The sequence below is a fragment of the Somniosus microcephalus genome, chromosome 18, assembly GCF_052327205.1.
Source record: "Somniosus microcephalus isolate GS21.2 chromosome 18, FLI_Smic_1.0, whole genome shotgun sequence".
NCBI classification, from domain to species: domain Eukaryota; kingdom Metazoa; phylum Chordata; class Chondrichthyes; order Squaliformes; family Somniosidae; genus Somniosus; species Somniosus microcephalus.
This window is the reverse complement of record NC_141004.1, coordinates 68,915,733-68,943,263: the sequence shown is the minus strand read 5'-3', so window position 1 is coordinate 68,943,263 and position 27,531 is coordinate 68,915,733. Positions and strand designations below refer to the sequence as shown.

The 27,531-nt window shown below is 46.6% G+C and overlaps 1 protein-coding gene across 4 annotated transcripts in view; it reads right to left on the bottom strand.

Moving 5' to 3' along the window:
* Positions 1-27,531, bottom strand: part of sycp1 (synaptonemal complex protein 1) — a 698,098-nt gene that overhangs the window by 205,657 nt on the left and 464,910 nt on the right. For 2 of the 4 annotated variants that reach the window (XM_086011629.1, XM_086011633.1), the window contains exons 23-24: positions 25,351-25,413; positions 14,626-14,688 (exon numbers count right to left, since the gene is read on the bottom strand). The exons of 1 other annotated variant lie outside the window; for it this stretch is intronic. In XM_086011629.1, coding sequence (XP_085867755.1) covers positions 14,626-14,688; positions 25,351-25,413 — 126 coding nt within the window. The remainder of the gene's footprint in view (positions 1-14,625; positions 14,689-25,350; positions 25,414-27,531) is intronic. One more of the 4 variants, XM_086011630.1, reaches the window with a different exon arrangement.

The window sequence follows — 27,531 nt, the reverse complement described above, 5'->3', positions numbered from 1 at the left end:
GGTCATATTGGGGCCATACACGTTCTAGCCTCCATCATTACCTTTACCTTGGACAGACTGGGAGACCAAATGGATAGGGGCTTGAATCGAATTACAGATCTCCTAGTCTGCTCTCCCCCAGATCAGTGAGAGTGCTGAGCTGCAGCCTGATATCAGGGGCAATTGTGCAATGGGAGAAGAACATGTTATTCTCTCTTAGGGTGAACGTATGTCTGCACCCTCACCAACCCCTCAAGCACTGCCCATCCTAATGCCAGAAAGCCAGCTGGGCCAGGCTGCCATGGAACATGGAAGCCACCGAGTTGCTGCAGTTTCCAGCTGGGCCCTCTCAGACCCAAAGCTGCTAGAGGTCACTGACTACGAGCATCTCCTTTGTCTGAGACACAGCAGCCTTCCATCTGCCATGCTGAAGCCATGGTGGGGAGCACCTTGTAGGAGCACTGGAATAGGGAAGGGATCACTTATCTGTGGACTCATACCAGGTTGATAACTAGAGTGTATGCATTTGTGTAAGCCAGTAAAATTATAAACCTTTTTGAAATGTTTATGTGCAGAGTGTTCCTGTAGTAGTTGGTGTCCCTGGACTGTCAAGTGATATGAATATTAATGTTATTCTTTGGGCAGGTGTAGTTTATTGGTGGGTGGATGGACTGGGACAAATATTGGACATGACGGTTAATACAGGGAATTTGGGGATAGCTTAGCTGCAGTGCTCTTCAATGAGATTCTGCGGAAGGGCTCTGGCTGCAGGCTGGTGATGGAACCCAAATGCTTCTTTGCCATTTTCCATTTCACCAATGGTGACACCATGGGCTGGATTTTAATTCAGGGGCGGGCTGGGGTCGTGTAATCCACAATTTGTGTTATCCACCCGAATCTAAATCGATGTGGGAGATTGATGCGATTTTAATTTAATTGGCCAATTGAGTTCCAACGTGTGGAAATGCATGGCAAATGAGCTTTTCCAGTCTGAAAGTCACCTCCGATGACATCATCATTGCTGCTGCATTTAAGGTCTGCAACAAGCCTTGCTTCTTCTGCAGACTGCCAACCTTTTGGCCTTTTATGCTGCAGGGACCTGGAGGCAGAATGACCAGCGAGAGACTTAGCTCTGCTCCCAGGTTTGATGACGTTGCCTTGCAGGTTTTAGTTGAGGGAGCAAGAGCTCATAAAGAGGTGCTCTTCCCTTCTTCAGGGAGGAAGAAGCCTCCCCAGCAGACCAAGGCTGTGTGGATCCAGGTGGCAGAGGAGGTCAACTCATTATCAGTAAGCCGCAGAACCTGGATTCAGTGCAGGAAGAGATTTCATGACCTTTGCGCACTGGAAAATTGAGTATGAATTTCCCATCACCCTCAATCTGATCCCCATTGCCTTTCCTCACCAGCACTCAGCTTTAGCAATCTCTTCCTCCACATCCCACTTGACACAGACATCCATGCACCCTTACCCATTCCCTCTCTCTCTATGGTCACATTCACCTAACTATTCGACTATGTAGCCCTCACACTCCATATCACAGTGATGCTATGAAAACAACTGACAACACACAGGGAGGGCCCTTGGTCTTGCCACCTCACTCCATCTTTGACTCCTTCTAAGTATCTATGCGATGGAATCTCTACACTCACTCCTTCATTCTCACTCAACCTCCACTTGTCTCCCTCATTGCAGGAAAAGAGATCTCACAATAAGTGAGAAAGAGCGAGGACAGGAGGAGGGCCACCCTCAGTAGCCCACCTCACCCCCTGGGAGGAGGCGGTCCTGGAGATCATAGGAGTGGAGGAAGATGCGCAAGTGAGGGACGGACAGAGGGGTGCATCACAGCAAGCTGGTGACAGAATAGTTTTCCATCTCTCTCATTGATATGAGTCACTGATAATGATTCTGAAGCTCTAACAGATGGACTTATGATCATCTGCAATATGCAATGTGCATGTAACCTTGGCATCACATCTCTGACTCTTTCCTTTACTCCCCGACAGGACCATCGCAATCACCCAACCCCACTAGCCAGGAGGAAGAGCACGAGCCTCAAGACTCCTCAGAGGAAGCTGCAACCTCTGAGGGTGCAGCATCAGCAGAATTCACCACACCCAGCACCAGCGCAGACACTCACACCTCGGTGGGACCTTCGGGACATAGAGTAGTGTTGTCACCTGGTGTATCACAGCTCACAAGTGAGCATCAGCAGATTGTGGAGACAGGGACAGCAGTGGAGAGCCCTAGTCGGAGGGCGCAGGACTCTGCCAGCTCAGCTCAGCTGCATGTCGACCCTCTGCCTCTGTGTCCATCCATAAGTTCAGCGGTGCTGGAACTCCAGTAACAGATGCAGGAGTCTCTGGCAGGTTTTGTCTCCAGGGTCGTTGCGAGTGTGGAGCGAATGGAGGAGTCCATAGCGAACATGAGCAGAGCCTTCGTGGAGTCATTGGCACATGAACGCATCACCATGGAAAGGATGGCAACCTCCATGGAGGTGGTAAGTCACCAGAGTGCAGAAAACATGGTGAGCGTTCAAAATAGAATGACATCTCTGGAGGAGCGATGGTCATCTATTGAACAGAGAAACCAGACCTTCATGGAAGTCCTTCTGAGTAGGACTGCCAGTACAGATACGGGTCCCCATGGCCCCCCTGATGTGCAGCAAGGTGCTGTCAAGCCACTTGCAAGCGCTGAGGGGGACCTGACCCATGAGAGGGAAGTTGGTGGCAGACATCAAGGAAGTGGGGGCTCCTCTCCAAGCGCTCACACTTCCATGCCACTGCAGAGCCCTTGGTCAGAGCCCCACCAGAGTCCACACCCAACTGAGATCGGCATCTCAACCCCTGCACAGCCGCAGGAGCAGCAGACTGTTGCCGAGCCCTCACAGGTTCGCAACCCCAGAGGACGCCCGCCAAAGATGTTGAGAAAGGAGCAGCAGGAAAGTGAGCAAGGGGCCTTCACATCTGCTGAAGCCACAGGGGAAGCACCACATAGGAGCACATGTAAGAGAAAGATACTGCTCAAATAGTCACAAGGATAGTCACTTGGGTGAAATTTGATGGTTTCTGTGAAAAAGCCATCAGATGAATAATGTAAATATAAAAATCTAATGGCTACTGCTGTAGTTGTGGCGTGTGTCATTTCGCTATTGGGACTTTCACATTGAGGGCTTAGGATTACTTGCAATTGTCAGTATGGTGGTCAAATTGCTAGGAATCCGCTGGTCCTTGGCCATTGTCGATGCTCAGGTAAGAAGCTGCGAGGCAAAAGTGCTTGATTGGCTAGGCTAAGCAAATCTGGCCAAGATGAGTGCGTTCCTTGCATCCCGGGCAGCAATGTTCTTGCGTACTGCTGCCGCTGGTTGATGGGCTTCTGCAAGGTGTTTTTGCTCTCCTCCTCCTCCTCCTCATCTGAGGAGGATATGTGACGAGCAGCTTGGTCCTCAGGAATCTGCAAGCCACGGCAGCACGGTGGCATAGTGGTTAGCACTGTTGCCTCACAGCGCCAGGAACCCGGGTTCGAATCCGGCCTTGGGTGACTGTCTGTGTGGAGTTTGCACATTCTCCCCGTGTTTGCGTGGGTTTCCTCCGGGTGCTCCGGTTTCCTCCCACAGTCCAAAGATGTGCGGGTTAGGTTGATTGGCTATGATAAATTGACCCTTAGTGTTAGGGGGATTAAATACGGGGATAGAGTGGGATATGTGTTGGTGTAGGGGTTACGGGGATCGGGTGGGATATGTGTCGGTGCAGGCTTGATGGGCCGAAATGGCCGCTATCTGCACTGTGGGGTTTCTGTGATTTCTGTGACGCTGTTCCATGTTGTGAAGTGCACAGCAAACCACGATGATGCGGGAGACCTTGGCTGCTGAGTACTGCAGGGCTCCACCTGATCTATCCAGGCATCTGAAGTGCATCTTCAGCAAACCGATGGTTTGCTCCATTATGGCTCTGGTGGACATGTGGTTGGAGTTATAGCTCTCTTCAGCTTCGTTGGATGGGCTCCTCAACGGCGTCATTAGCCACGTCTTCAGGGGATAGCCCTTGTCTCCAAGTAGCCATCCGTTAAGTTGGTCTGGCGGACTGAATAGCGGAGGCACACTAGACTGGTGCAGTATGAAGGAGTCATGGCAACTGCCAGGGTACTTGGCACAAACATGCAAAATTTCCTTCTTGTGGTCACACACCAGCTGAACGTTAAGGGAGTGGAAGCCCTTGCGGTTGACAAAAATACCTGGATTGTGATGGGGTGCCTTAAGGGCCACGTGTGCAGTCAACGATGCCCTGCACCCTTGGAAAGCCTGCCAGATTAGCTAATCCAACTGCACGCGCCGTGACACTTGCTTGATCCTTGGTGAAATGGATGTGATTGTGCGCGATGGCAAAGAGGGCATTGGTTACCTGCGTGATGCAAGTTTGTGCGGCCGCCTGGGAGATGCAGCTGATGTCTGCTGCTGATCCCTGGAATGAGCCTGAGGCAAAAAAGTTGAGTGCGGTGGTGACTTTGACGGCCACTGGTAAGGGCTGTCCACCTGATTCTCTGGCCTGCAGGTCTTGTTGCAGCATTGCACAGATGTCACCCACTACCTCTCGCGAAAGTTGGAGCCGCCTTTGGCACTGCTGCTCAGACATGTTGATGTAGCTGACCCTGTGCCGGTAGACCCTGTTTGGGGGGTATCTCCTGCGCCGACGGGCTTCCATGCACTGGCCCCTTCTGGCCTGTGCAGCTTTAGGTGGGTGAACAGCAGCTCGGTGCTCCTGTTGTTGCTGCTGCTGCTGTTGCTGCTGCTGTTGTTCCTGGTTCTGCTGGTGCCGTGGCTGGTCTTCGTCCTCATTTAATGTCCAGAAGGGAAGGAAATAAATGGCTCCTATGCTTCTGGTATATGCCTCAGTTGAGGAAGCGCTCAGTGAAGGTGGCGAGAGGGGTTTCCCAGGAGGTCACACTGGAGATGGGTGTCAGGCTCCAAACTTCCACAGCTGTGGTTATGCCTTCTAAAAGTTCCCCCAGACCTGAGACTACAAAGTCCTGCCACCTGCAAATGATGGCTGATCAAATCTCCTCTTTAATGGTTGAGCTGCAGCTGATAGTCAGCAATCCAATTGTTCTCCAGCCAGGTTTTACCGTCGTGTTTCAGAACAGGCGTGTTTCACATGGGAAAAGGGTTAAAATCGCAAAGGCCTTTCAAAATGGCATTATAGAGGCAATTTAGTGCTTGTTAAGGGCCTTAACGGCCTATCCTGCCTCTTGGTGGCAGGATGGAGACGGGACCATTAGACACGAATTAATGAAAATTGCTTGGTGGCGGGATGGAGGCGGGGTTGGGCCCGCACACCAGCTTTTGCAATTTTAACCCCCCACACGCCTCCAATCCTGCCTCCACAGCCCAATGAAAATCCTGCCCCATGTGTTGTTTCTATTGCAGAGCACAGTTATGCAGCACACAGCAAACCAATATCATACAGGGCACTCTTTCTGGACTGTATTAGAGGAGGCCACCAGACCTATCCAGCAGCAGATTCTTTGTTTGAGGGCTACAATAGTCTACTTGATGAGGGCTTTGCTTGACCTATGGATCTGATTGTAGTACACTTCGGTCACTGAGTGTGAGTTCCTGTGAGGGTGCCGGTTAGTTCCCTCAGTAACCCCTAGATGGCACCTTCACTTGTTTTTTTCCCTTTGCTAATTGTTACTAGTTTCTCCTGTGTTTATTACTTAACTGCCTTTTATCAGGTTTATTGGTTTCACCTGTTTTTGCTTGTATTTAAGTTCTGTGGTTTCTGCCCTCTGTGCTCAGTCTTGACAAGCCATTTGCCTAGTGGTAGCTTGTCTTGAGCTCCTATGTTTGTAACTGTTTACCTGTGTAATTCTAGTAAAGTACTTTTATTTAAGACTGCATACCTGCTTCTCGCCTCGTCTGTCTGCACTTGGGTCCAGAACCAGCCTCGCCCTGACAGCAAGACTGAGCCAGTATGGACCCAGCAGTGATGGAGGAATTTCGTTCTATTCTCTCCCATCAAGGTGCTTTCCTCAGCCACCTTGAGCAATTTCTCCAAAGCATTTCGGACAAGGTAAATACGTGGACTCAGACCATTCAACACCCAGCCGCTGTGGCTTCTGCTCAGGATGTTCCTCCTCAGTCAGTTCCTTTGGGTACTACCCTACCGGTCGCCGACCTCCAGGCTCATCGAGAGCCTCGCCTACCCGCGCCAGAGCGCTATGACGGTCATCCGGGCAAGTGTCGCGGCTTCTTGACCCAGTGCTTCCTAGTTTTTGAACTCCAACCCTCCATGTTCCTATCACCCCGCTCTAAGGTAGCGTTCATCATATCACTACTCTCGGGAAAAGCTCTCGCCTGGGCTACCGCTATCTGGGAGCAGCAATCTTTCGTCTGCTTGGACATTCTCCTTTTCGCCGAAGAGATGAGCAAAGTCTTTGACCATCCTGTGAGTGGACGGGAGGCAGCTAAGAGACTTCTGAATCTCCGCCAGGGCAACTGCAGCGTAGCCGACTTTGCCATTGAGTTCCACACACTCGCTGCGGAAAGCCGCTGGAACACCGAGGCCCTTCTCTCCACGTTTCTTCATGGCCTTTCCAAATCTATCAAAGATGAACTGGCGTCCAGAGAGCTTCTGGAGGACCTTGACACGCTCATCTCCCTTGCCATCAGAGTGGATAACCGCCTCCGGGAGCATGGTAGAGAGAGGAGATTCACGACTTCCACAGAGGTGAGATCTTCCGGTGTTTCGAATCTGACCAAGAGTTTCCAAGTACCCCTGAGTCCACCTGTTAGCACCGAAGAGGAACCTATGCAACTCGGCAGAACTCGGCTCTCCCAGTTTGAGAGACAGAGGAGATTGAGGGGTGTTGTCTTTACTGTGGCCTGTCTGGCCATCTCAGAGCCACATGCCCTGAGCTTCAGGAAAAAGCCAGGAGAATTGGGAAAATACTGACAGATCAAATCCCTTCTCCTACCCCTTCTGTCTTCCAAACCCTGCTTCCCGTTCGTCTCTCTTGGGAGGGACAACAGTACAACCTCCAGGCGTTTGTTGACTCCGGGGCCACTGGCTGTTTTATCGATGCCACCCTTGTGTGCAGCCTGAAAATTCCTTTCTCCCGCCTTGACAAGCCTTTACAAGTCACCGCCCTCGACGGCAGGCCCCTTGGTTCTGGGCGTAGTCATCATATCACCGGAGTATTGCATGTCCAAGTAGAGGAGAGACATCAAGAGTTGCTGCAGTTTCACCTTATCGATTCACCTGAGCTCCCTCTCGTTCTTGGACATCCGTGGCTCTCTCTTCACAACCCTCACATTGACTGGACTACCGGGACTGTGCTGGAGTGGGGTCCTTCATGTCTAGCCAACTGTCTTAAGGTCTTCCCTAGTCTGCCCCGTCCTTCCTCTCCCGAGCCAGCTGATCAGCTGGACCTTGCTCATGTGCCCCCTGAATATTCGGACCTCCATGCTGTGTTTAGTAAGAGGCGGTCCACTACACTCCCCCCACACCGGTCCTACGATTGTGCCACTGATCTCCTGCCTGGCACTAGCCCCCCCTCGGGGTCGGCTCTACTCTCTCTCTGGCCCTGAGAATGTTTCCATGGAAGAATACATCAAGGAAGCCCTCGCTACAGGTTTCATTCGCCCTTCCACCTCCCCAGCGGGTGCTGGCTTCTTTTTTGTAAAGAAGAAGGATGGTGGTCTCAGGCCTTGCATAGACTATCGGGGGCTTAACAAAATTACCATTATGAATCGCTATCCTCTCCCTTTGATGTCTTCAGCGTTTGAGCAGCTGCAGGGAGCTACCATCTTCTCCAAACTTGACCTCCGCAACGTGTACAACCTGGTCCGCATTAGGGAGGGGGATGAATGGAAGACTGCCTTTATCACCCCTAGCGGTCACTGGGAATACCTCGTCATGCCCTTTGGTCTCACTAACACTCCTGCTGTCTTCCAAGCTCTGGCCAATGACGTGCTCCAGGACCTGCTGAACCAGTTCGTGTTTGTTTATTTGGATGACATTCTCATCTTCTCAAAGTCCCCCCAGCAGCATGTCCAACACGTCAGACGGGTGCTGCAGAGGCTCTTGGAGAACCGTCTCTTTGTCAAATCCGAGAAATGTAAATTCCACGTCTATAAGGTCACCTTCCTGGGCTACGTCATCTCCTGTGGAAGCGTCCAGATGGATCCTAGCAAGGTTCAAGCCGTCTTGAACTGGCCGCGTCCCACGTCGGTTAAGCAGGTTCAGCGGTTCCTGGGATTCGCCAACTTTTACAGACGCTTCATCCGCAACTTCAGCTCCCTTGCCGCCTCCCTCTCCGCATTGACCAAGGGCTCGTCTTTACGGTTCAGTTGGTCTTCTGAAGCGGAACGGGCCTTCCAGGAGCTCAAACAACGCTTCACCTCTGCTCCCATTCTGGTACACCCTGACCCCACCCTGCCCTTTATCGTGGAGGTGGATGCCTCGGATATTGGAGTCAGGGCTGTCCTGTCTCAGCGCTCCCCTAAGGACCAAAAGCTACATCCCTGTGCCTTCTTTTCCCGTCGCCTGAAGCCAGCAGAGAGTAACTACGATGTCGGCAACAGGGAGCTCTTGGCAGTTAAGTTGGCCTTGGAGGAGTGGAGACACTGGTTGGAGGGAGCAGAGCATCCTTTTGTCGTCTGGACCGACCATAAAAATCTGACATATATCCAGGACGCCAAGCGCCTCAACCCTCGGCAGGCCAGGTGGGCTCTCTTCTTTAACCGGTTCAACTTTCTCCTGTCTTACCGCCCAGGGTCTAAGAACCTCAAACCGGATACCCTTTCTCGCCAGTTTGACCCCTCGGAAAAGGACCGGACCCTGGAACCTATCATCCCCAGTTCCTGCATCGTTGCTCCCATCGCATGGGAGATTGAGACTGTGGTGCGAGGGGCCCAACGTCAGGAGGCTGACCCTGGAGGAGGCCCTCCTCATAGCCTTTATGTTCCCAGTCAGGTGCACGCCCAGGTCCTTCAATGGGGGCACTCTTCTCGATTGACTGGTCATCCTGGGATCCATCGGACTCTCGAGTTCCTTAAGAGGAGGTTCTGGTGGCCCTCTATTGAAGCCGACACCCGGGCCTTTGTCTCCGCTTGTCCCGTCTGTGCCCAGAACAAGACATCCCAACAACCTCCGCTTGGTCTCCTGCATCCCTTGCCCATCCCCAGCCGTCCCTGGTCTCATATCGCCCTGGATTTCATCACCGGGCTACCTCCATCTGAGGGATTCACTACCATCCTAGTTGTGGTCGATCGCTTTTCCAAGGCTGTTCACGTCGTCCCTCTTGTCAAGCTTCCCTCTGCCAGAGAGACTGCCCAGCTGGTTGTCCAGCATGTCTTCCGCATCCATGGCTTGCCCCTGGATGTCGTCTCTGACCATGGTCCCCAGTTCTCATCCAGGTTCTGGAAGGCTTTTTGTTCCCTCCTGGGCGCTTCCGTCAGTCTCTCCTCTGGGTTCCACCCACAGTCTAACGGCCAGACTGAGAGAACCAACCAAGATCTGGAGAGGGTGCTAAGAAGCTTTGTGTCCTCCAATCCTTCCACTTGGAGGAAGTATCTGGTCTGGGCGGAGTACGCGCACAATACCCTTCAGAGCTCCTCCACTGGCCTCTCACCTTTCGAATGTCAATATGGCTTCCAATCGCCACTCTTCCCTGAACAGGAGAGGGAGGTAGGAGTCCCGGCTGCCCAGGGGTTCGTCCAACGCTGCCGCCGTACCTGGAGGAGGGTCCGAGCCGCCTTGCAGCTCGCTTCTTCTCGGCAGAAAGTGCAGGCTGACCGACACCGCTGCCCAGCTCCTCGGTTCCGGACCGGACAGAAGGTCTGGCTGTCTACCTGGAAGCTTCCGTTCCATGTGGAGTCCCGCAAGTTGGCTCCCCGGTTCATCGGACCTTTTAGGATTTTGGAAAAAGTAAACCCTGTGGCCTACCGGCTCCTCCTTCCTCGGTCGATGAAGGTACATCCCACATTCCACGTCTCTCACCTCAAGCCGGTACTTACCAGTCCCTTGGTTCCTGCTTCCAGACCTCCCCCCCCGCCCCGCATGATTGACGGTCAGCAAGCCTACACTGTCCGTCGCCTCCTTGATAGTCGCCGGGTTAGGAGGAGCATTCAATACCTGGTCGACTGGGAGGGTTATGGCCCTGAAGAGCATTCCTGAGTTCCGGCCCGAGACATTTTGGATCCTGAACTCATCAGAGATTTTTGCCATCGCCACCCTGATCGTCCAGGAGGAACATCAGGAGCCGTTCCTAGGGGAGGGGGTCCTGTGAGGGTGCCGGTTAGTTCCCTCAGTAACCCCTAGATGGCACCTTCACTTGTTTTTTTCCCTTTGCTAATTGTTACTAGTTTCTCCTGTGTTTATTACTTAACTGCCTTTTATCAGGTTTATTGGTTTCACCTGTTTTTGCTTGTATTTAAGTTCTGTGGTTTCTTCCCTCTGTGCTCAGTCTTGACAAGCAGCTTGCCTAGTGGTAGCTTGTCTTGAGCTCCTATGTTTGTAACTGTTTACCTGTGTAATTCTAGTAAAGTACTTTTATTTAAGACTGCATACCTGCTTCTCGCCTCGTCTGTCTGCACTTGGGTCCAGAACCAGCCTCGCCCTGACAGTTCCAGATAGGAATCATGATTCAAGTGTGTAGGGGATAGCCCTTTTCCCCTAGCTGTCAGCCTCTCACTTACTGTGCAGGGGCAAAGAGTGGGGGGCATTGTGAAGAATTTTCACAATATAAATGCATCATGGCAGCTGTTCAGAAAGCAGGCACAGGCCAGCGTGATGCACTGCTGGTGATCACACACCAGTTGCACATTAATGGAGTAGAAGCCCTTGTGATTCATGAAAGCAGCGGGCTTGTCAGAGGGAGCCCGCAGGGTGACATGGGTGCAGTCAATGACATGTTTCAAGAAAACCGGCATGACGACTTTGATGCTTCTGCAAGTGGAATACGCGTAGAAACAACGCCATTTTCACTTTACACCGAATCTCGAACCTTGCGTGTGTTCTGACAATAGTGCTATACCATATACAGTATACTCATCCCCGAATAACTAACTTTTAATTTCTCAATTTTAAATCTGTTCCAAACAGACTGAGATTTTCCATATAAGGTGTGAAACACCCTGTCTCAGGTTTCAGAAAGCTCTTCCCAGTGGGAGAATTTAGAGCTTGTCTTATTCAGTTAAAAAAACCATGATGCGCCATACTAATCTGAGGTAAAGTAAATCCACTCACCCACCAGTTCTCACTGTGCCCTTAGCTTCTCCTGCGCATTTTAAAGGTTTCCACCTCCAGCCAGTCACTATTGGCCGAAACACAGGGTCGGGTGACTTAATCCCTCAGAGTCCAGTGCGGCCCAAGCTATTGATGGGGGCTTTTCTCCGCCGTACTGCATTGTGGGAAGGTGAGCTGCCATCGTCGCCTCTGTTCAACCGACTTCTCAAATCCCTTCCTTACCTCAAACTGGGCGGGAATGGGCAGAGAATCTTCCCCCGGGGTTTTTGTACATTCGAGTTTAAAAAAACAAAGACTATGGCCCAGAAATTCGGGTCGGGGGCTTCCCGCAGGTGCAAGCCCCCGACCTGTACTTACCTTGCGGGCCGGCAGTTGAGCTGTAGGGACCCGTGGAATTCCGATCCGGGGCCTGGCCCAGCTGCCGGCGCGCAGTGCTTGCGTGTCCCAGGGGCGCAGTTAGTTCGATGCGTCCCCTGGGATCACGTGGGCCATGGGCAGCCAATCGGAGCAGGGAAATGCCCATTCATAAGTCTTGACAGGAAGAGCTGTCAAGGCTTATAAATACTACGGCCCCAAAATAGCAGTAAACCTTCAAATAATTTTTTTTTTAAATCACATTTTTTAAATAAACTATAAATTACATTAAATAACTATTTTAAACAATAATTTAAATCTTTGAAAATTTTTTTTTAATATTCTAACAGGGCTAAAAATAAACTTATCTTGCTTTAAAGTATTTAAAAATAATAAACCTGTGGAAAAAATGTTTTAATTTTAATTAATTGACCACTTACCTTGTAAAAAGCAGGCCTTACGCCTGCTTTTTAAATTTCTAAATTCTAAAGACTTACCCTCACGGAAAAACCCGCTGCGTAAAATGAACTTACATTGATAGAGCTGGTTAAGCCTGCCCAGCGCATTTCCCGGTCCAATTAGAGGAAGTGGGTCTGGTGACGTCATTCATGACGCGTCATCAGCCAGTTTCCTTAAAGTGACCATGGCCAAATTTATTTTGACATTTATGCTGTCAGTGTTCTACACTGAAGTGCTGCAAACACTGACAATGATCCACAGAGGTGCAGGGCTTCACCCAGGTTCTCCCATGACTCCCTGCATGCAGGGAGGCTCTCTTCCCTTCCCATGGGCAGAAGAGACCTCCCCAGGAGACCAACACAGCCTGGCTGCACATTGCAGAGGTCACAAGCAGGGATGTTGTCAGGAGGACCTGGGTGCAGTGGCGCAAACCTTTCAATGATCTCATGAGATCATGAAACATTAGTACAAAGCCACACTCACCTTCATCCTCCTGTGCCTCTCATCACATAAGAACATAAGAAATAGGAGCAGGAGTAGGCCATTCGGCCCTTCGAGCCTGCTCCGCCATTCAGTGAGATCATGGCTGATCTTCTGCATCAACTCCATTCACCGGCCCTATCGCCATATCCCTTGATGCCTTTACTAGTCAGAAATCTATCGACTTCTGTTTTGAATATACCCAATGACTGAGCCTCCACAACCCTCTGGGGTAGAGAATTCAAAAGATTCACCACCCTCTGTGTGAAGAAATTTCTTCTCATCTCAGTCCTAAATGGCCTATCCTTTATCCTGAGGCTGTGGCCCCTGGCTCTAAGCTCCCCAGCCAAGGGAAACATTCTCCCAGCATCCACCCTATCAAGCCCTGTAATACTTTTGTATGCTTCAATGAGATCCCCTCTCATTCTTCTGAATTCAAGAGAATACAGGCCTAGTTTACTCAATCTCTTCTCATACAACAGTCCCGCCATCACAGGAATCAATCTCGTGAACCTTCGTTGCACTCCCTCTTTGGCAAGTATATCCTTCCTTAGGTAAGGAGACCAAAATTGTACACAGTACTCCAGGTGTGGTCTCACCAAGGCCCAATATAATTGGAGTAAGACTTCTTTACTCCTGTACTCAAATCCTCTTGTAATGAAGGCCAGCATACCATTTGCCTTCCTAATGGCTTGCTGCACCTGCACATTCACTTTCAGTTACTCATGTACAAGGACACCCAGGTCCCTTTGAACATCTGCATTCCCCAATCTTTCACCATTTAGGAAATACTCTGCCTTACCTATCCTACTCCTGCACATCCTTACTGACATCAACTTACCTTGCACCTCCACCCATCCCTCTCTATCTACATTATTACATCCCCATCCCACTAGCCACCCCTCACACTCACCCTCATCCTAGTGCAATCATACCAACTAACAACACACAAGGGTAGCCACTTGGGTGTTTTATCCAATGTTCATGTAAAGTTTCTGTTAATGTGCTGTCAAACATTGAAACCTTTATTTTCAACGCTTTTCATTCTTGGACAGATTTGTGCGTACCTATGCAAGTGGCTTAGTGAGTTGTAGTGAATGGTGAAACATAATGGTACGCCCCGCAATGGTGGTGAGTGTGAAGGAATAGCTTGGACATTGTAGGGATGCTTTATGGTGTTGGTGTGGGGTGGTGCCAACCTGGCGCATCATGTGGCAGCCAGGGTGTACAGCGTCAAGTGAAGTAAGTCTGGCCATGGTGAGGCCATCCCTGGCCTCCCGGGCAGCAATGTGCTCGGGAGATGATACTCTCTGTCCTGTGCAGCATCAGATGATTGCGGAGAAGGTTGGTGTTGTTGTTGGTGCTGCTGGTGTGCCTGGTACTGCTGTTGTTGGGGCTGATCATGGTCGGATTCCGAGGACCAAGGTGAAACAGTATAAAGGGCACCCATGTTGATGGAATAGATGGCAGGTGAAGTAAAGATGACAGAAGCATTCTGTCAATGGTGAGAGAGTTCTTCCAATGATGTGAGAGTGGATGGACAGTGGAAAGTCTGCAGAATCTGTGCAGGAAATGGACTGAGAAACAGCTTGTGGCTGAGGAAAGTGATGAAATGTCAGGTGAAAGCTTTTACTGTACATTTGAAGCTATCAAGTAATCAGCTGGAGCAATGACCATTCAACTCCTGCCTCAGGTTCAGACGTGGTCCTCGAGCAGCATGGACCCCGTGGCCGAGCAGTTAAAGTTAAAAGGTAAGGTTAAAGTATTATTAAGGGTTTGTCAACAACCCAATAATTGCTTTAATTTTGTTGCTCGCCTCCGCAGGTCCAGTCAGATCGGAGATCACACACGCGCCATTGGGAAAGGCGCGTTGCGGTGGCTTGACAGCAGGGTCTGACCTGCTGTCAAAAAATCTAATTTCCCACCCGACCCACCACAGATCACACCCACTGACCCCTCCCCCCCAGAAATTCCAGCCTTAGTGTCTAATTATCCACTGTACTGCTCAGTCCGGTAACTTTTAAAACCTTTTTACTTTCTGTATTTTATAGCAAATAAAGTCAATTGAACTGCTATAGATATTTGTTATGGACTTTGTATATTTACATACCTCAGTTTTATAAACACCGCACTGCCTAGTTTCTTCTATAAACTTCTTTTTCAAGCTCTTATTCTATCAAGAGGAATGATAGTAAAATCACATATATCATTGAGGAGCATAATAAAACATCTCTTATGCCTAAACAAACACTGATTCTCGCACTCCCACCAAGGTAAAGCCTTTGAAGGGAACACTGCTTGTGAAATCGTTCATCTGCAGTGTCTGATTTTCCAAACTATAAATTGAATGCTGGGAACATCCAACTGGGAATCATATTTAATATCTGACAGTCATGTAACAAAAAGAGATTTACATCTGAGTTGTGATGAAAGAATTTACCTTGGCATATGTGTTATCAGGATAAGACTAAATGTAGGTTTCTAAACTCTTGCATTTAGAAATGCATTAAATTTACTTTTTAAATGCATAGATACAATAAGGCATATATTTAAATCTTTAGGAAAGACTTTCTGAAAAATATCATTAAAATATCAGTCTATATTCCACTTTTTCATAAAAGACTACAAAGATGGGCACAACTATCAGTTTCAGGAAATGAAGATAGCATTCTGTTGTGATTCAATTCCCTTCATACAGAGAAAATACCAGTCCTGTATGCCTGACAATTGTTTGGGGACCAAGAGACTTCATACAGGATTGTCCTAAACAAAATGTTGACAATCATCATGTACTGCAGAGGTTTGTAGTTGATAAGAAATATGAACTTCTGGAGTATGGTGAGGAGATGAATCACAAAATGGATCACTTAGTAGTTGCAATGACAGATATGCAAACCCTGGTAGCTGCAACCCTTAAAGTTAAACCTCAAAGTTGCTATGGCTAAGCCAAAAAATATGACAGTGTCTGCCCTTAAGATCTCCCGAAGCCAGCAACTTGCCTAGACACAATTTTTCAGATAGTAATAGGATTTTCTGCAAATAATACCTTTCTCGATCCACAGGAATCTGCTAGATTGCAACAGCAGCCAAAAGACTACCTGGTGCAAAGGTGGTTACCCACTCAGAATCCTCCAGGTGATGAGCATGGCAGAATAAATTTCAAACACAAAATTGAGGGGGTAGTTTTCTGGTATCAATCACCTCCCACTTTGCCATGAATGACATCAGCTGGCCCTTTACCTGGTTTCCTAGAAGAGTAAATAAACTGTGGACAAAAGGGTTGGGATGAGAAAAGATTGGGTGGAATAATGAAAGCCACTATGTGTCTGTCTTGGGGCTGATTTGAAACCTGATATGGTGTTCTGACAGCCTGTCGGAAGTCACGATAGAGCTGCTAACCATATTTAGACCAGTAGCCAGGGTCACCTGACTAATTAAAAACAGAAAATGCTGGAAATAGAATAAAATCATAAAATCGTAGAAATTTACAGCACAGAAGGAGGCCATTCAGCCCATCATGTCTGCGCCAGCCAAAAATAGCTATCCAGCCTAATCCCACTTTCCAGCACTTGGTTCGTAGCCTTGTAGGTTACGGCACTTCAAGTCCATATCCAAGTACTTTTTAAATGTGCTGAGGGTTTCGGCCTCTACCACCCTTTCGGGCAATGAGTTCCAGGTCCCCACCATCGTCTAGGTGAAAAAATTTCTCCTCTAATCCTTCTACCAATTACTTTAAATCTATAACCCTTTTTATTGACTTCTCTACTAAGGGAAATAGGTCCTTCCTATCCATTCTATCTAGATCCCTCACAATTTTATACACCTCAATTAAGTCTCCCCTCAGCTTCCTTTGTTCCAAAGAAAACAACCCAGCCTATCCAATCTTTCCTCATGGCTAAAATTCTCCGTTCCTGGCAAAATTCTCGTAAATCTCCTCTGTACCCTTTCTACTGCAATCATATCTTTCCTGTAATGTGGTGACGAGACTATATGCAGCACTCTAGCTGTGGCCTAATTAGTGTTTAATACAGTTCAAGCATAAGAACATAAAGAAATAGGAGTAGGAGTAGGGCATTCGGCTCTTCAAGCCTGCTCCACCATTCAACAAGATCATGGCTGATCTTCGACGTCAACTCCACTTTCCTGCCCTATCCCCATATCCCTTGATTCCACTTGAGTCCAAAAATCTATCGCTCTTAGTCTTGAATATACTCAAAAGACTCAGCATTCATAGCCCTTTTGGGTAGAGAATTCCAAAGGTTCACAACCCTCTGAATGAAGAAATTCCTCCTCATCTCAGTCTTAAATGGCCGACCCCTTATCCTGAGACTATGCCCCCGAGTTCTAGACTCTCCAGCCAGGGGAAACAATCTCTCAGCATCTAGCCTGTCAATCCCCCTCAGAATTTTATATGTTTCAATGAGATCACCTCTCATTCTTCTAAACTCCAGAGAGTATAGGCCCAATCTACTCAATCTCTCCTCATACAAAAATATCCTCTCATTCCTTGGATCAATCTAGTGAACCTTCATTGCACCGCCTCTAAAACATGTACGTCCTTTCTCAGATAAGGAGACCAAAACTGTACACAGTACTCCAGGTGTGATTTCATCTGTAAAATTGTAGTAAGACTTCCTTACTCTTGTACTCCAACCCCCTTGCATTAAAGGCCAACATGACAATTGCCTTCCTAATTGCTTGCTGAACCGGCATGCTAACTTTCTGTGTTTCCTGTACGAGGACACCTAAATCTCTCTGAATACCAACATTTAATAGTTTCTCACCATTTAAAAAATATTGTTTTTCTATTCTTCCTACCAAACTGAATAACCTCACATTTCCCCACATTATGCTCCATCTGCCACCTATTTCCCACTCACTTAATCTGTCTATATCCCTTTGCAGGCTATTTGTGTCATCCTCACAACTTACTTTCCCACCTAACTTTGTATCGTCAGCAAATTTGGATACATAAGAATATAAGACGTAGGAGCAGGAGTAGGTCATTTGGCCCTTCGAGCCTGCTCTGCCATTCAATAAGATCATGGCTGATCTGATCTTGGTCTCAACTCCACTTCCCTGCCCACTCCCCATAACCCTTGACTCCCTTACCTTTCAAAAATCTGTCTATCTCCAACTTACATATATTCAATGACCCAGCTTCCACAGCTCTCTGGGGAAGAGAATTCCAAATATTCACCACCCTCTGAGAGAAGAAATTCCTCATTCCTCATTAAAAGGGTGCCCCCTTATTCTGAAATTATGCCCCCTAGTTCTAGATTCACCCACGAGGGAAACATCCTCTCTGCATCTATCCTGTCAAGCCCCTTCAAAATCTTATATGTTTCAATTCCATTCACTGGCCTTATCGCCATATCCCTTGATGCCCTTACTAGTCAGAAATCTATCGACCTCTGTTTTGAATATACCCAATGACTGAGCCTCCACAGCCCTCTGGGATAGAGAATTCAAAAGATTCATCACCCTCTGTGTGAAGAAATTTCTTCTCATCTCAGTCCTAAATGGCCTACCCTTTATCCTGAGGCTGTGGCCCCTGGTTCTAGACTCCCCAGCCAAGGAAAAAATTCTCCCAGCAACCAACCTATCAAGCCCTGTAATAATTTTGTATGCTTCAATGAGATCCCCTCTCATTCTTCTGAATTCAAGAGAATACAGGCCTAGTTTACTCAATCTCTTTTCATATGACAGTCCCGCCATCCCAGGAATCAATCTCGTGAACCTTCGTTGCACTCCCTCTATGGCAAGTATATCCCTCCTTAGGTAAGGAGACCAAAATTGTACACAGTACTCCAGGTGTGGTCTCACCAAGGCCCGATATAATTGGAGTAAGACTTCTTTACTCCTGTACTCAAATCCTCTTGTAATGAAGGCCAGCATACCATTTGCCTTCCTAATGGCTTGCTGCACCTGCACATTCACTTTCAGTGACTCATGTACAAGGACACCCAGGTCCCTTTGAACATCTGCATTTCCCAATCTTTCACCATTTAGGAAATACTCTGCCTTACCTATCCTACTCCTGCACATCCTTCCTTACATAAGGAGACCAAAACTGTACGCAGTACTCCAGGTGTGGTCTCACCAACGCCCTGTACAGTTGTAACAGGACTTCCCTACTTTTATACTGCATTCCCTTTTCAATAAAGGCCAACATTCCATTTGCCTTCCTAATTACTTGCTGTACCTGAAAGCTAACTTTTTGTGATTCATGTACAAGGACTCCCAGATCCCTCTGTACCTCAGCATTTTGTAATCTCTCCCCATTTAAATAATAATTTGCTTTTTTATTTTTCCTACCAAAGTGGATAACCTCGCATTTTCCCACATTATACTCCATCTGCCAGATTTTTGCCCACTCACTTAGCCTATCTATATCCCTTTGGAGGTTCTTTGCATCCTCTACACAATTTGCTTTCCCACCTATCTTTGTTTCATCAGCAAATTTGGCCACATTACACTCTGTCCCTTCATCCAAGTCATTAATATAGATTGCAAATAGTTGAGGCCCCAGCACTGATCCCTGCAGCACCCCACTAGTTACAGTTTGCCAACCTGAAAATGACCCATTTATCCCGACTCTCTGTTTTATGTCAGTTAGCCAATCCTCTATCCATGCTAATATATTACCCCCAACACCGTGAGCTCTTATCTTGTGCAGTAACCTTTTATGTGGCACCTTATTGAATGCCTTCTGGAAATCAAAATACACGACATCTGCTGATTCCCCTTTATCCACGCTGCTCGTTACATCCTCAAAGAACTCTAGCAAATTTGTCAAACATGATTTCCGTTTCATAAAACCGTGTTGACTCTGCTTGACTATATTATGATTTTCTAAAATGAGTAGGCCATTTGGCCCTTCGAGCCTGCTCCGCCATTCAATAAGATCATGGCTGATCTTCTACCTCATCTCCACTTTTCTGCACTATCTCCATATCCCTTGATTCCCTTAATATTCAAAAATCTATCGATCTCTGTCTTGAATATGCTCAATGACTGAGCCTCCACAGCCATCTGGGGTAGAGAATTCCAAAGATTCACCACCCTCTTAGTGAAGAAATTTCTCATCTCAGTCCTAAATGGCCAACCCCTTATTCTGAGACTGTGACCCCTGGTTCTAGACTCCCCAGCCAGGTGAAACATCCTTCCTGCATCTACCCTGTCAAGCCCTGTAAGAATTTTGTATGTTTCAATGAGATCACCCCTCATTCTTCTAAACTCTAGAGAATATAGGCCCAGCCTACTCAATCTCTCCTCAAGGACAATCCCTCCATCCCAGGAGCCAGTCTGGTGAACCTTTGTATAGCAAGTATATCCTTCCTTAGGTAAGAAGGCCAAAACTATACACAATACTTCAGGTGTGGTTTCACCAGAGCCCTATATAATTGCAGTAAGATGTCTTTACTCTTATACTACAAATCCTCTTGTAATAGAGGCCTACATGCCATTTGCTTTCCTAATTGCTTGCTGTACCTGCATGCTAACTTTCAGTGATTCGTGTACTAGGACACCCAGGTCCCTCTGAACACCAACATTTCCCAATCTCTCACCATTTAAAAAATACTCTGCTTTTCTATTTTTCCTACCAAAGTGGATAACTTCACATTTCTCCACATTATATTCCATTTGCCATGTTCTTGCCCACTCACTTAGCCTGTCTATATCACTTTGAAGCCTCCTTGCATCCTCTTCACAACTTATATTCCCAGCCAGCTTTGTATCATCAGCAAACTTGGATATATTACATTTGGTCCCCTCATCCAAATCATTGATGTAGATTGTGAATACAGGAAACTTTGGTTTATCCGGAGGTTGTATGGCCGGAAACCTCGATCTAACGGCAGAAATCAGCAGCCGTTTTGTTAGGTTTTTTTTCTTTTTTTTTCTTCTCCTAGCATTTTTTTAAACAGTCAGTCTCTGGAAAGCCTCTCTGAAGCTGTTGCTAAGCTACAGAGATGCTTCCAAGGTATGGGCCGACTGTTTACAAGCTGTTGCTAAGCAACAGTATTTGTTGTCAGATGCGGAGATGAAAACCTCCGTATCCTTCAACATTAGCGCTGGTCTATCTGGAAGTTTTCATAGATCGGCATCACGCCGGTCCCATCGGTGCCGGATATCGCGAAGTTTCCTGTAGCTGAGGCCCAAGCACCGATCCTTGCGGTACCCCACTAGTTACAGCCTGCCAACCCAAAAATGACCCGTTTATTCCTACTCTCTATTTTCTGTCCATTAACCAATCCTCAATCCATGCTAGTATATTACCCCCAATCCCATGAGCCCTAATTTTGTTTAATAACCTCTTGTGTGGCACCTTATCGAATGCCTTCTGAAAATCCGAATATACCACATCCACTGGTTCCCCCTTATCTATCTAGTAACTAGTGGGGTACTGCAAGGATCAGTTATTTACAATCTATATTAACAACTTAGATGAAGGGACCGAGTGGACTGGGAAAATATATTACAGGGTTAAGACTGTAGAAAAGCAGTGGTAAACATTTAAGGAGATATTTCATAACTCTCAGCAAAGATATATTCCAGTGAGAAAGAAAGGGCTAGATTTTCAGTATAGACAGTTTTGGGGCGCTAACCTTAGCGCCCGCCCGAAGTTAGCGCCCGCCCCAAAGTAGCGCCCCGTTGCCGGAAATTCAGTGGCTTCGCCCTAAGAGGTTGGTGGAGCGCTAAAAGAGGCGTTCCACTACTATCTTTAGGCGCTAAGCCGGCGGTGCAGAGCGCAACACCCGAGCTCGGGCGCAGCGCACGGCAGACACTCTGGTGCCAGTGAGCTCTTAAAGGGGAAGGGTGCATGTGGAGTCTGGGGGGGGGGGGGAAGGAGGAGGAGGAGGAGGAGGAGGAGGTGGAGGAGACACCGTTCTCAACAACACACTGGATCCTTCCACACAACACATGCAGACTGCCTTTTATAGTGCAGGAGGAGTGCCCTTTAATTTGCGCTCCCCAGGGTGTGTTGCGTTCCATTTTACAAACGCTCTGGACGCCAGCCGCACAATGGGGCGGTCCGACTGAAGTTTGGATTCGGGGCGGCCAAAGGGCGTTGCACGAGGATGTGACATCATTTTCTGCGCGCGCATCCGGGCGGCCGCTAAACTTTGCGCCGGCGCTAACGGGCAACTTAATTTGGGGCGGGGCGCAAACTGCGCTGCGCCCGGGCGCTACACGCATAGCGCCCGAAAATCACTTCTCTTAAGGCGCTAACTGCTGGCGCAAGCAACTGAAAATCTAGCCCAAAGACTCTAAGAGAAGGATGAACCGCCCGTGGCTAACTAAGAAAGTAAAGGATGGTATCAAATTGAAAACAAAAGCATACAATGTTGCGAAGAATAGTGAAAGGCGAGAGGATTGGGAAATTTTTAATAACCAGCAAAGGACGACTAAAAAAATGATGAAGATAGCTTATGAGAGTAAGCTAGCAAGAAATATAAAAACAGACAGTAAGAGCTTCTACAGGTATTTAAAAAGGAAGAGAGTAGCTAAAGTTAATGTTGGTCCCCTAGAGGATGAGTCTGGGGAAGTAATAATGGGAAACAGGGAAATGGCAAAGACTTTGAACAAATATTTTGTATCAGTCTTCACGGTAGAAGACACTAAAAGCATCCCAATAATGGATAACCAAGGGGCTAATGGGGTGGGGGGAGGGAACTTAAAACAATCACTATCACTAGAGAGAAAGTACTAGGCAAACTAATGGGACTAAAGGTGGACAAGTCTCCTGGACCCGATGGCCTGCATCCTAGAGTCTTAAAAGAGGTGGCTGCAGAGATAGTGGATGCATTGGTTGTAATCAACCAAAATTCCCTGGATTCTGGAGAGGTCCCAGCGGACTGGAAAACCGCAAATGTAATGCCCTTATTTAAGGAAGGAGGGAGACACAAAGCAGGCAACTATCGACCAGTTAGCCTAACATCTGTCATTGGGAAAATGCTGGAGTCCATCATTAAAGAAGTGGTAGCAGGACATTTAGAAAATCATAATATAGTCAAGTAGAGTCAGCATGGTTTTATGAAAGGGAAATCATGTTTGACAAATTTGCTGGAGTTCTTTGAGGATGTAACAAGCAGGGTGGATAAAGGGGAACCAGCAGATGTCGTGTATTTGGATTTCCAGAAGACGTTCGATAAGGAGCCACATAAAAGAGTCGGGATAAATGGGTCATTTTCAGGTTGGCAAACTGTAACTACTGGGGTGCCGCAGGGATCAGTGCTGGGGCCTCAGCTATTTACAATCTATTTTAATGACTTGGATGAAGGGACAGAGTGTAATGTAGCCAAATTTGCTGATGATACAAAGATAGGTGGGAAAGCAAATTGTGTGGAGGATGCAAAGAATCGCCAAAGGGATATAGATAGGCTAAGTGAGTGGGCAAAAATCTGGCAGATGGAGTATAATGTGGGAAAATGCGAGGTTATCCACTTTGGTAGGAAAAATAAAAAAGCAAATTATTATTTAAATGGGGAGAGATTACAAAATGCTGAGGTACAGAGGGATCTGGGAGTCCTTGTACATGAATCACACAAAGTTAGCTTTCAGGTACAGCAAGTAATTAGGAAGGCAAATGGAATGTTGGCCTTTATTGAAAAGGGAATGCAGTATAAAAGTAGGGAAGTCCTGTTACAACTATACAGGGCATTGGTGAGACCACACCTGGAGTACTGTGTACAGTTTTGGTCTCCTTATTTAAGGAAGGATAGACTTGCATTGGAGGCAGTTCAAAGAAGGTTCACGAGGTTGATTCCGGAGATGAAGGGGTTGTCTTATGAAGAAAGGTTGAGCTGGTTGGGCCTATACTCATTGGAGTTTAGAAGAATGAGAGGGGATCTTATTGAAACATATAAGATTCTGAAGGGGCTTGACAGGGTAGATGCAGAGCGGACGTTTCCCCTCGTGGGCGAATCTAGAACTAGGGGGCATAATTTCAGAATAAGGGGGCACCCATTTAAAACGGAAATGAGGAGGAATTTCTTCTTCAGAGGGTGGTGAATCTTTGGAATTCTCTTCCCCAGAGAGCTGTGGAGGCTGGGTCATTGAATATATTTAATGTGGAAATAGACAGATTTTTGAATGGTAAGGGAGTCAAGGGTTATGGGGAGCAGGCAGGGAAGTGGAGTTGAGGCCAAGATCAGATCAGCCATGATCTTATTGAATGGCGGAGCAGGCTCGAGGGGCCAAATGACCTACTCCTGCTCCTACGTCTTATGTTCTTATGTAAATGGCTGTACTGTAAAGGTAGTTTTGTGAAATTGACCAAACATAAGAAACTGACTAAACTTCGTACCCTAGCATAACATGAGGAACCAATGAGACTTTTAAAAGTAATTTGTAATACATGCTCTGGATTAAACAGCATAAGAACCACAGCCAAAACTTTTTTTTACTTCATGAATATGCTAACCAAGGAATTGTGTTTGTGTAAATTTAACTGACTATCCTGTCCAGCAAAACTCCTTGGTCCAGCTGTTAACCAGACTTACAATTGGTTCCACCGAGTCAGGAACATATTTTGGAAATGTTAATGCCAGGTTTGTCGTTGGATTGAAACCTATTCACTAACCTTTCAAACTGATGAGCAAAGAAGTGTCTATTCAAGACATTTCTTTGTGTGATAATGGTTGAACATCAAACAGGATGAAGACATTTCTTTTGGTATTGTATGGTTTGAAATCGAACAGAATGGCAGAAAAATGAGAGTAAGATGGTACAATCAAAAGGGAAGGGTTTGCGTCAATCTATTGTCACGGGTTTTGATCAAAAGGGTGCGTTTAGAAAGGGAACAGGGCAACTTGCAAGGAAAACTGCGGACGGTTTGATCACCCATACAGATGGAAACAGACTCCTCCACTTGATTGCCAGGGTGCGTGGTGTGAAATTAAATAGTTAAAGGGAATGGTGTATGTTAGTATTGTTTGGAGTTATAAGAGAATAGTGCATTGACGTTTGTATGTTATTTGTACTGTAGTACAATAAATAGTTAAAAGCATACTGAGTTGTACTGAGTTTGTGAGCCTTGACCATTTTACTCCACCCGGAAGGGGTTCAAGTCGGATTCTGGAATTATAAGTCAGGAGGTGCGGGTTCACCTACCTACAACAGTAACTGATGTACTAAGGATAATGCAGAAACAGATATCAAAAAAGTGCAAAAAGATTGCTACACATGCAGTAATATACAGTCCAACACACCTGTAAAGAAGTAAACTCCCTCATAAAATGTATATGCGAATTGTATACTTAAAGGTACAATGGGTTCATAAGATATATATATGAAGTATAATAGCTTCATAAAAAAGCAACTCAAATTTTTTTTGAATAAACTCCCAGAGACCACAGCACCAAGCTGCAGTAGTGCCTCTTTTAAATGGACAAGCAGCACTAAAGGACTGACCTGTGTAAACAATTGGTGACTTTAGTGCGGGAACAATTTTTACAGGATTGTATGAAATTATGAGGTGTAAAGAGACAATGACATGCTCTTTGCAAGGCCTCTAAAAAGCTGAATAATTTTGCGTCATTGAACTCATGCCATACAATTTTGATACTCAGGTCTGCTTCCCTGATTCAGTGAGGTACCCTTCCAGAATGCATGGGTGCACTTAGATTGCTTCATCGCTGAATCAATCCTTATGTCTAATACTTAAGAAACTGAGAAATATTCTATGGTTATGTACATTTCCTTAATTCTATTTTTACAAAAAAATATGAAAAAACTGTCCCCATTTTGAAAAACACTTCTTGTACTTAAAGAGTTAACACTATATTGTCTAGCATCTCTATTATATATATTCTGCAAAGTTTTATACCTCCTGATTCAATTCTTCAATAGACTTGTTCTTATTTTCTAGTTGCTTTTTGAAAGAGTTCAGCTAGAATTACAAGAGTCATCAATTAAACTGTTACACATGGAACAACTGAAAATTAGGACAGTAGCAAATTTGTTTTTGGACTAATTAAAACTTTAGACATACCTTACTCTGAGAAATATGCTGGAGAAGCAAAATAAGGGCCAGAGAATATTTGCTTGCCTACCTTTGGTATGTTCATATGTTAATTGATCTTCGATGGCAATTCACACAATGAGGCAGAGAATATGGTCTCTCCTGTACTCTGCTGTCGCTCACTCTCTGTCGCTTCTCCTCAGGTTTTGTCTTTTTCACTTTCTTCTGTTTTTCTTCTCTTAACTCTTGCCTGTCCTCTTCTGATGCTCTCTGTTTTTTTCTTCTTTTCATCCTTCCTTTCAGATGGGAGGTGATAGGTGTTATGGCTCATTTATACTGGAAGCTGCCTATTTAAATTTGTCACACTGTAGTGGAGCTGTTGTATCGCCACCACTGGTGGAGGTTGTAATTACAATGTGGCAAGTTTCCATGGGCAGTTTCCATTACAAATGTGGACATAGGAATTTATGATTGAATCATAAAAATAAGGACAGAATGTGTGCCTTTAAAGTGCATCCCCTGGTACAAGTGCCCCTGCCTTCTATTTCTGCTTCCCCTTAAGACTGCATTTGGTCTTGATTCCCTGGGAGTGAAATTGGTCTTGACCTCAATCAAAAAGATAATCGAGCGGGGTGTAAAATGGGCAGCTGATTCTCTATTGTCCATTTTGCGATATCGCCCAAGAGCACTTTCACACAACCCCTTGTGTAATGCTTCAAAAGATCGATGATACCGTATATATAAAATATCGGCAACATCCTAAAAATGTGAAATTATTTAGGATGCTGTCCTTGTAAGAAACGTCGACCTTACAGTTAGATGGCCTGATGTACTTTATATGGACTTTAGCAAGGCTTTTGATAAGGTTCCACATGGCAGACTGGTCACGAAGTTAAAAGCCCATGGGATCCAGGGCAAAGTGTCAAGTTGGATTCAAAAAAGGCTCGGAGACAGGAAGCAGAGGGTAATGGTTGATGGGTGTTGTTGTGACTGGAAGGCTGTTTCCAGTGGGGATCCGCAGGGCTCAGTACTAAGTCCCTTGCTTTTTGTGGTATATATCAATGATCTAGACTTGAATATAGGGGGTATGATTAAGAAGTTTGCAGATGAAACTAAAATCGGCTGTGTGGTTGATATTGCTGGTCATCTGCCAAAATTCTATAAACTCTGGAATAGTTCCCATGGATTGGAGGGTAGCTAATGTAACCCCACTATTTAAAAAAGGTGGTAGAGCGAAAACGGGGAATTATAGACTGGTAAGCCTGACATCGGTAGTGGGGAAAATGCTAGAGTCCATTATAAAAGATGTTATAGCAGAGCACTTGGAAAACAGTGACAGGATCGGACAAAGTCAACATGGATTTACAAAAGGTAAATCATGCTTGACTAATCTAATGGAATTTTTTGAGCATGTAACTGGTAGAATAGATAAGGGAGAACCAGTGGATGTGGTGTATTTGGACTTTCAGAAGGCTTTCGATAAGGTCCCGCATAAGAGATTAGCGTGCAAAGTTAAAGCACATGGGATTGGGGGTAAGGTACTGACTTGGATAGAGAACTGGTTGGCAGTCAGGAAGCAAAGAGTTGGAATAAAAGGCTCTTTTTCCAAGTGGCAGGCAGTGACTAGTGGGGTACCGTAGGGATCGGTGCTAGGACCCCAGCTATTCACAATATATATTAATGATCTAGGCGAGGGAACTAGATGTAATATCTCCAAGTTTGCAGACGACACAAAGCTGGGTGGACGTGTGTGCTGTGAGGAGGATGCAGAGAAACTCCAGTATGATTTGGACAGGTTGGGTGATTGGGCAGATGCATGGCAAATGCAGTATAATGTGGATAAATGCGAGGTTATCCACTTTGGTGGCAAAAACAGGAAGACAATTATTATTTGAACGGCAATAGATTGAGAAAAGGGGAAGTGCAACAAGACCTGGGTGTCCTTGTGCACCAGTCGCTGAAGGTAAGCATGCAGGTGCAGCAGGTGGTTAAGAAGGCAAATGGTATGCTGGCCTTCATAGCGAGAGGATTCGAGTACAGGAGCAA